A 9,712-nucleotide genomic window follows, 5' to 3' on the forward strand; every position below is an offset into this window, starting at 1 on the left:
TTTGAAATGTAAAATGTAAATCAGATCATATCACTTCCCCATTTAAGGCTGCCAAGATGACCCCGCAGTTCCCCTTAGTGGTACACACCCGGGAGAGCAGAAAGCAGGGACTTGAAGAGACCTTTGTGTATCATGTTCACAGCAGCATTATTCTCAATAGCTAAAATGGGGAAACAACCCAAATGTTCATTGATGAATGAAGAGAGAAAATGTTGTCCGTCAATACAATGGAATATTATTCACCCTTTAAAAGGAAGGACATTCTGACAGATGACTCGGATGAACCCTGAGGACATTGTTAAGTGACATAATCCAGCTCCAAAGGACAAATACTGTTTTTTGACTCTCTCTCTTTGGGATTCCTGGAGCAGTCGAACTGAGACAGGAAGCAAGATGGCGGATGCCAAGGGCTGAGGGAAGCGGGTGAGGAGTTTAGTGTTTTAACAGGCACAGAATTTTAGTTGGGACGATGAGGAAGTTCTGGAGATGGATTCTGGTGATACTCGCACAACAAAGAGAACGTGCTTAATATCCCTGAACTGTACACCTAAAAGCGGTTACGGAGGTAAATTCTGCAGTACGTGTATTTTGCCCCCGTAAAAACAAAGCAACCAGCAAACCCTGCTGGAGTTTCCTGGTTCATCTGAACCAGAACCTCAAGTTATCCGAGGGTTCCCCCTGGGCTCTTTCCGCAAGTGCAGGTGTAGGGGGCCGTCTGAGCCCTCGCTCAACGGCAGAAACGACTCGCATAGCAGGCCTACGGCACCGGGCCGACCTAAGGTCTCAGACCAACCGCCTACCACCCGGCTCCGCCTTTATCCCCGGAAGTCACCGCGGCGGACAAGACGATCGCGGCGGCTCCCGCGCAGCCCGTCGGCCGGAAGCGTACGCCCGACGAAGCGTGTCCCTCGTCGCCCGCCGTCCACACCCGAGCGCGCCTGCGCGGAGCCCGCGTGGGGTCGACGCGGGACTTGACCGGCATGGCGTTCCGGCAGGCGCTACAGCTGGCGGCCTGCGGCCTGGCCGGGGGCTCGGCCGCGGTGCTCTTCTCGGCAGTGGCAGTGGGGAAGCCCCGCGCGGGCGGGGACGCGGAGCCGCGCGTGGTCGAGCCCCCGGCGTGGGCGGGGGCCGCGCGCCCCGGGCCCGGCGTCTGGGACCCCAACTGGGACAGGTGCGGGGCCAGCGGCGGTACCCCTTCCCAGGTCCTAGCCGTCCCGTCTGGTCGGTGTGGTGGGTCCCACGGAGGGGCGGGCGGGGCAGGTTTGCTTGCTGGTTTCTCTTTCGGTTCTGGCCACGAGGCTGGCTTTGGACGTGAGGCGTCCCTCGACCCTTCTTCTGAGCACCAGTTTCCTTGTCTGCCCTGGGGGTCGTTTTGAGGAAGGAGTACCGGGATGCCTGGAGTGGTCGTTTTCAGTCCCAACGGAGGAGTTGGACCTTAATAGGGCCCTTGTCCCTGTTTCTGTCTCTCAACTTATGAATATTCAGATTGGGTGACGGCATGCTAATCCCATATTTGGGATACTGCCGAGAGGGCCAGGTGGAGGTGGGTCCTGGAAGGGGGCCTCTGCGAGGAGGCCGCGCAGGGCCAGGGCCAGCTGACACACTGAGTAGGAGCATGAGGTCCAGGGGTCCCAGGCACCCCGGCCACGCGCTGTCAGTATTCTACCTAGCGCTTGGAAATGCTGAAGCAGTTTTTAGCCTTACTTAATGTTAACTTAAATTTAAAAACCAAAGCAGTGCAGATCTTACAATATTGTTTTGAAACGATAGTACCTTTGATATGCTGGAGTGAATAAAGTGAGTTACTGGAATTTCCCCTGTTTCTTCCTACTTTGTAAATGTGGCTACTTGGAAATTTTAAATAACATACGTTGCCGGTGTTCTATTTCTATTGGATGGCACTGCTCTGGATTGTGGGATGGTTTACCCAGTCCCAGCTCTTTCCTGCTTAACACTTTGAGTGTGGGGCACAGAACTAATATTTATTGTTAGCTTCCTTGTATAGGGAACTTCAGAGGCATTCTTTTTAACCTTTAACTTTTAAAGATAAATTTATTTTAAAATAGTCTTCTATTTACAGAAAAATTGCAAAGACAATAGAGTTTCTATTTTGCTAGAGTTCCACACCTAACTTCCTCTATTGTTAACACCTTACTCTAACATAGGGTATTTGTTAGAATCAGTGAACCAGTGTAGGTACAATATTATTAACTGATGTCCATACTTTATTGAGATTTCCTCAGTTTTTACTTGTAGTCCATTGTCTCTCCCAGGATCCCATATGACAGTCAGGCTTTGACAGTTTCTCAGACTTAACTTGTGATGACCTTGACAGTTCTGAAGAGTGGTGATCAGGTATTTTGTACAATGTCCTTCAGTTGGGATTTGTCTGTTTTTCTCATGATTAGGCTGGGGCCATATTCTCTTCTAAACATCAGTACAGTCTTCTTAATTTCTTGTGCCTTTCCAAGGAAACAGTCATTCTGACGTTAAAGGACTTACTTGGAGAGCCAGACTTCAGCTTTCTTTGAAGCTGACATGCTATATTTGCTCGCCAAGTCTAGATTTATGAGGGAGTAAGGAGAGTGGTATCCATGCTAGAAAGAGCCTCATTCAATGAAATTTCCAGCCTCTTTCTGAGGAGCCAAACTTGCATCTGTGCCTGCGGTACCAGAGGTCTTCTCTGGCTAAGCCCCAGCTCCCCCATGACTGCCAGTGTGGCGTCTCAGCCTGGTTGTATATGGGTACCCCAGGTTCACATGGCCCAAGCAGAACCCTTGAATTCACAATGACTTCCCTCAAAACTTATTCTTCCAGCACTGTCTCAGCAGAGTACATTCTTTCCCAGCTCTGCCAGTCTCACAGGCATTTAACTTCTACTGACTTCCGGTCCATGAGCTAACAGAGCCTGTCTTCACCAGACATCGTTTCTCAGCATCTTTGCTACTGCTGCGCCCTCCCAGGCCCCTCCCCCTGCAATCAGCCCTTTCCCAGCACCCGGCAGGGCCAACCAGGGAGGTTCCCGTGATAATGGGGACATTCTTCTCCCTGTCTGGTGTGATGGCCACTGTCCCACTTGCTGCTGAGCTTTGAAAATGTGCTTTGTGTGACTGAGGAAATGGGAGTTTTAATTGTACCTAATTTTTATGATTTTGAGTGTAAGTAGCCATACGATCAGTGGCTACTAAGGGGCAGCACAGCATCCCTGTCAGCGAGGCCACCCTGTGGGCATTTCCCACCTGCCCTCCCACAACCACTCCTTCCTCTTCTCTGCATCACTGGTCCCCTTGGTGTGACTGTCTTCTCATGAGGACATGAACAGCACAGAGGCTTTGCTTATCTGTCTGTCCACCATCTAGCCGCCCAGGGCAGGCCTAGCAACGAGAACAGAGGACGTTGGCTTCTCCCCTACACCTCCCAACACAGGAAGCCCCTCTGTCAGAAAGACTAGGGGTGACTTGTGAGCAGGGGCACAGAGCGCACCGTCTTGTGTTTCAACATCAGGAGAGAACCACTGTCCTTGGTCAACCTGCGGAAGAGGAGCCTAGAGCCTGGAGAAGAGGAGCTGACATCCAGGCTGGACCACTGCAAGGCCAAGGCCACACGGCACATCTTCCTCATCAGGCACTCCCAGTACCACGTGGACGCCTCCCTGGAGAAGGACCGCACGCTGACACCCCTGGGTATGTGGCTGGGCTGTCTGCTGATCCGTGAGGCAGGCCTCCTTGGACCTGTGTCAGGCATTCTTGGCCCAGATGTGAGCTTTGTCATTAATAGTAATAATCAGCTTAATCTGACTCAAGACAGACTTTGCAAGTGTCCTCAACCTTTTTTTTAAATAAGTTTTTAGAAATTTGTCATTTTTGGCTGTGCTGGGTCTTTGTTGCTGTGAAGGCTTGTCTCCAGTTGTGGTGAGTGGGGGCTGCTCTGTAGATGTGGTGTGCGGCCTTCTCTTTGCAGTGGCTTCTCTTGTAGAACAAGGGCTCTAGGTCATGTGGGTTTCAGTAGTTCTGGCATGTGAGCTCAGTAGTTGCGGTTCCCCGGGCTCTAGAGCACAGGCTCAGTACTTGTGGCACATGGGCTTAGTTCTTCCACAGCATGTGGGATCTTCCTGGATCAGGGATTGAATCTGTGTCTCCTGCATTGGCAGGCAGACTCTTTGCCACTAAACGACCAGGGAGGCCCCTCAACTTTAAGAATATTACCATGGATTCTGCCTGCAGGTGCTCTGCAGTGGCTCCGCCTGGTGCCCCATGGCTTGACTTAGTTGCTGAAGAGCTTCAGAGGCTGCCTTATAAACAGTGGCGTGTCTCGGGGCCCTGCCCAGTGCTGGCATCTGTGGCAGTTTCTTGCTGCTGTGAATGGTGCTGCTGGGCACATCCTCTCACTTTGGCCTTTGTGTGCCTGTATCCACAGGAGAATTCCCTCAGACAGGAAACACAGGGTGTTTGGAGGTGGAGTTTACATTTCTACAAATATTTTTGTTGAGTGAGATGGTACCCTTTTGTGTGAAGGGGCTGGTGGCCTGTCCTCAGGCTCAGATAGAAGTAAAGCCGCATCTGTGGTGTCACATGTCCAGCTAAAACTGACTCTCCAAGGGCGTTTCTACTGGATTCTAAGATACATTAGAGGAAAACCATTTGTATTTGCACCCAGACCTCAGCAGTGCTGGTTGTCCATCCTTACATATTGACATCTGTAGTGATTGCATGGCTGGTCACTGGAGCATTAAAATCCAATCTTTGGATAAAGTTGAGTAAGGATAGTGAAACGGACCCAGAAATAGTAAAGAGGACTCCACCCAAACTTCAGCCACCCTCAACCATGGCTGGGTGGTGTTTGTTTTTTTTTAAGATTGTTTTCTATATGGATGCTCTGGGTCTTTGTTGCTGCGTGTGGGCTTTTCTCTAGTGGTGAGCGGGGGCTGTTCTTCATTACGGTGCACAGGCTTCTCACTGCAGTGACTTCTCTTGTTGAGGAGCATGGGCTCAGTAGTTGTGGTGCACAGACTTAGTTGCTTTGCAGCATGTGGGAGCTTCCTGGACTAGGGATCAAACCCATGTCCCTGCATTGGCAGGTGGGTTCTTATCCACTGTACCACCAGGGAAGTCCTTATGGCCATTGTTTTTGATGCTTTTTCTGTATGGGGCTGAAGGTGGCTGGTCTGTCTCACTGACTTTACCTGTTGAAAGCCTGACCTCTTCCTTAGGCCTGAGACCCAGGAGGGGCTGCCCATCTTGTCCCCCAGCCCTAATGGTGCTTGGTAAGGACTGAAGTATTTGTGAAGTAGAAACAAGCAGGGTCTCCCACCACCTGTAATTCTCCAGTGTATTCCACCTTCAAGGTCGTGAGCAGGCTGAACTAACTGGTCTGCGACTTGCAAGCTTGGGGTTGAAGTTTAATAAAATCGTCCATTCCTCCATGACCCGTGCGGTAGAAACCACTGACATCATCAGTAAACACCTGCCAGGTGAGTGCCAGGCACCCCAGGTGCCCAGCAGCAGGGAGGGAGGGGTGGCTGCTCCTAAAGGGACTGAATCCTGTGCTTTTCTACAGGCGTCTGCAAGGTCAGCACAGACCTGCTGAGGGAAGGCGCCCCCATCGAGCCTGACCCCCCTGTGTCTCACTGGAAGCCAGAGGCTGTGGTAAAAAAAATCCTCCCGGGGCAGCCTCCTATGGGGAGCAACCTCCACTCTGCCCTCGGGCTCCTGGTGGCAGCGTGACCCATGCTGCCTCCATATGCACGATTCCTTCTTCTGCCCCTAGCAGTATTATGAAGATGGAGCGCGGATCGAGGCCGCCTTCCGGAACTACATCCACCGGGCAGACGCCAAGCAGCAGGAGGACAGCTATGAGATCTTCATCTGCCATGCCAACGTCATCCGCTACATCGTGTGCCGGTGAGGGGTCCTGCTGGGTGCCCTTGGCCCTGCTCCCCCTCCTGCCCGCCTGTGCCTCCAGAGTTTCCTCCAGGTCCAGCTGGTGGTCTGGTAGAGTGGCTTTCAGTCCAGTTTTCTCATGACTGTGTGTTTTTGGTGGGAACAGACCAGACCAAGTGTCCTCCGTTGGCAGTCTTTCCTGGGTGATGTTGTGGTTGCTTGGTTCAGGTGCTCTGTGCCGGCTGCTCACATTGCGAAGTCATAGTTTATATGCCAACGCCCCATTTCCCTGACATGCAGTGACTGGTTTAGCACCTGTCGCTGGATCATGCCACTGTGGTTACTCAATGTTTGCCTCATAGTTTCTTATTTCCCTTAGCTTATTAACTGGAAATTTTTTGCAGTTATGGACTCACAGACCTGCTTGTGCAGGGTTATAGCCTGAGTATGTTAGTCACTTCCCTGCTTCAGCTGACCCATTGTAGGAAGTCAGGAGCTTCTCCAGGGGCTCCTGTGTCGTTGGAGCCAGCCAACCACTTCCCTGTGTCCTGGCCCCACCGAGTTCCAGGCCTTCGCAGTGATGCCTGCCCTGAGCCACATCCTGAGTCACAGAGGGCCTGGACCTGGAAAAGCCAGCAGGGTGCTCATGCATTTGATCAAATCCCACATAGAGCCAGATGTTAAATAACTGTAACCCTGCCTCCCCCAGATCCATTAGAAGCTGTTTGGCAGGTGCTTCAGGAGCTGAGGGGATCCCCCTTCTCACATGGGCCCACTTGTCCAGATGTCACACACGGCTCCAGGCGAGAAGTGCCATGCCGGGGTAGCGTGGTCCAGGCCAGGTTGAGTGCTGCTGGGAGGAAGGGCTGGGCTGCAGGCTTGTAGCTTGAGCCTGTGTGTTGCTTTTAACACCAAGAAGCCAGCAGCCTGGGCTTTGACTTCTGGGCTGTGTAAACACACATCCTTCCATATCCCAGGACAACACTGACCCAGCATCACTAGGAGGCAAACCTGCTGAAAACGGGCCAGAAATGACCAGGCTTGGAGCAGTGGTACCTGTGCTAAAGACAGGGCTGCTGGGAGCCAGGGCCTCTGCCCCAGGAAATGGGAGGACGACCTGCCCCCTAACTTAGGACAGTTTCTGAAAGTGGTGAATGTGACGTTGAGACTTTAAAAAGCAGTGTGTAGGTAGTTACTCCTTCAAGTCAGCAAAACTCTTGACAGAGTGGTGGTGAGACAAGCCACGGGGCTGCCGCTTGTCGACCCCAAAGTTCTAGGGCAGGATGAGTGTCTGGTGACATGGACAGAGGCCGTAGTCATGCTGTGCCCTTCAGCAAATACTAACTGTGCTTGAAAAGCACTTTTAAGAGCATGAAAACGCTCCAGGGGTCGTGGCTGCACCTGCTGCACCATCTGGCTGCCCTCTGCCCCCTTCTGGTTACACTGGGAAAGCAGATTAAGTTGCATGCATTTGTTTACCAGTGTGCTTGTGACTCACCTGCAGGCCTCGAGCGCGCTTGATCCCCATCCCAGAGGGACTGGATTCTCCCCAACCCCTTGTTGGGCTGTTGGGTTGACATCTGCCCGGCAGCTCCTTCCTCTGAGAAACCCCATCTGAAAGCAAGAGGGACTTAGAGATGCTGGACCCAGCCCCTGGAAGTTTGCCCAGGGGCTTCTCATCTGGGGTGGGGGGACCCTCAGCTTTGTTGAGACCTGGCCTGTTTCTAGCACATTCTCTCTTCTCCTCAGGGCGCTGCAGTTCCCTCCAGAAGGCTGGCTCCGCCTTTCCCTCAACAATGGCAGCATTACCCACCTGGTGGTCCGGCCCGATGGCCGAGTGGCTCTCAGGGCCCTCGGGGACACAGGGTTCATGCCTCCTGACAAGATCTCCCGTTCCTGAGGGCCGCTTTGAGGCCTTGCGTCCTCCTCAGCCCGCCGCCGGCCTGGTGTGCGTGCCGCCAAGACCGCAGGTTCCCCCGTGTCCCCCCACAGGCTGCGCAGCGGGGATGGCCACCTCTAGGTGGCGGGAAAGCAAAAGGATCTACAACACAGAGTTCTCAACTCAAGGTCCAGGATGGAAAAGGGAAGCACTCAGGTCAGACCAGCTTCATCTCTTTCGCAGGGTGTCTACCTCCCTCTCATCCAGGACGAACCGGAAGGGTCCAGGCAGGCCTGTTTGAGGGACTGGATGAGGCCCCCCAGATGCCATGACTGTAGGGACCAGGCAGACTCCGCAGCAGGCTGTCCGCCAGCAGAGCCCGTCAGGCAGGAGGAAGAGGAGGAGGGCGCAGCGCTTCTTCTGTTTGTAACTTATTCTGCTTTGTACATTCGTTTCCTAAAACTTGTCACTTACATAAAGATTTTTCTCACCTGGTTCTTGCTTTGAAAACCAGTTTCTCACTCCAAAGTCACACCTCCCTGATGCTGTGGGATCTGAACTTTTGTGTCGTGAGGCCTTTCTGGACACACAGGAGGAGCACCTTGGCCAGTGAGGGAGGTGACTTGAGCTGCTGGCCTCACCAGAGGCAGTGATGAATGCCCCAGGAGCGGCCCGTTTCAGTAAGACGTCCAACTGACAGTTCAGTCCTTGTTTGCCTCTGGCTGTTAATCTTTTATGCTTATGGATTAAAATATTTAGTGTGTCCATCCCAAATTTCTGTTATTTTAGGGAGAAAGTACAATTTTTATTGAGTGGTTATGAACATTTTCTGTAATCAGTGCAACTAATTGGAGTATTTGATGTTTCTGTCAATTTTGGAAATAACTACAAAATAAAATTTTATTTTACTGGTTTTTCAAAGTACTAATTGTGAATGTTTTAAAACAAGCAGCCTTTGCATGACAAACAGCAGCCCCAACTAGCTGAGAAAGTCTTAGCAGAAAGCCCTTTCCCCAGGAACTAGTGTACCCTGGGCTGAAGTTTCGCAGGGCATCTGCCCAACAGGGGCCTCAGTGAGAGGCCCTGCCCCAGGACAGTGAGCTCAAGTGGTTTTCTAAAAGCAACAACCATGCACCATTCTGTAGAAATAGTTTTGACAAGTTAGCCAGGGGCTGTGCCAACGTCTAAGACCAGAAAAGCGTCAGACAGCACCAGGTGTCTGGCCTCGGGTGCTGTGAGGTCCCGTAGTCGAGCCCTGGGCACCTGGACCCTCAGCACTTGCAGGTCCTCCTTGTCTCCCTGGGTTTGTATGGTCACATACTGTCCCGTCTGCAGACCTGTCTTCAGTGGCATGTCCACCCTCTGTACTTAGCGCGGAGGACCAGGGCAACGTTTCAGAAACAGGAAGTGAGCCCAGGAGCAGGACAAGGGTGTTTGGATGGGGTCACTCACAAGGGCCCAGGAAATCACCCTGAGGTGGGACATATGACCGAGGACTTATGAAACATCAGGAAAGACCTCCCAGCTGTGACCGACATAAAAACCCACCCCGAGAGCCTGTGCGTCAGGACGGATCTTGAACTGACTGCAGCGGGAATGAAGGTGGTTCCCACTGGCTGCATTGCTGTTTGTTCCAAAATATCTCGAGACAGTTGAGGAAGGAACCTGAGGGCACATGTGACCCAGAGCTGCCTGCGGGTCTCCACACACAATGAGAAACACATGCCTCCAACTGCCTGAGCACACCTGACTTGGGGATGGGATAGCGATGTGCCCAGTGACTGGCAACTGTACCCAACAAGACAATCACCCTACAACCATCCCCTCTGAGCTGTAAATGCTTCTGGAAACATCCAAAAACTACCCCAAAAGATCTGGTTACCACATGTGGTGCCTGCTCTCCCCCAGGAGCAGAGGGCCCTCTGAAGCCCCCTGTACTGCAGCCCACGGCTCA

At 52.5% G+C, this 9,712-nt stretch overlaps 2 protein-coding genes across 3 annotated transcripts in view; both read left to right on the top strand.

The window, feature by feature from the left end:
- The window catches only part of FBRSL1 (fibrosin like 1), a 412,476-nt gene that overhangs the window by 193,744 nt on the left and 209,020 nt on the right, over positions 1-9,712 (top strand). The window lies entirely within an intron of this gene.
- On the top strand, positions 918-8,679 carry PGAM5 (PGAM family member 5, mitochondrial serine/threonine protein phosphatase). Of its 2 annotated transcripts, none has more exons than XM_065904852.1 (6): positions 918-1,171; positions 3,505-3,683; positions 5,345-5,470; positions 5,557-5,645; positions 5,767-5,900; positions 7,629-8,679. In XM_065904852.1, exons 1-6 carry the CDS (start codon positions 981-983, stop codon positions 7,777-7,779), a joined length of 870 nt encoding a protein of 289 aa, XP_065760924.1. In that variant the 5' UTR covers positions 918-980; the 3' UTR covers positions 7,780-8,679. The 2 variants fall into 2 exon arrangements, with proteins under 2 accessions (XP_065760924.1, XP_065760925.1); XM_065904853.1 differs by having other exon boundaries at positions 5,770-5,900.

Source organism: Muntiacus reevesi, chromosome 13, assembly GCF_963930625.1.
Source record: "Muntiacus reevesi chromosome 13, mMunRee1.1, whole genome shotgun sequence".
Lineage (NCBI taxonomy): Eukaryota > Metazoa > Chordata > Mammalia > Artiodactyla > Cervidae > Muntiacus > Muntiacus reevesi.

Excerpts from the sequence above, each read along its gene's own strand:
- PGAM5 (XM_065904852.1), top strand. The coding sequence starts at position 981 with ATGGCGTTCCGGCAGGCGCTACAGCTGGCGGCCTGCGGCCTGGCCGGG. Across the intron at positions 1,172-3,504 it reads TGGGACCCCAACTGGGACAG|GAGAGAACCACTGTCCTTGG; the intron begins GTGCGGGGCCAG and ends TTTCAACATCAG. Across the intron at positions 5,901-7,628 it reads ATCCGCTACATCGTGTGCCG|GGCGCTGCAGTTCCCTCCAG; the intron begins GTGAGGGGTCCT and ends TCTTCTCCTCAG.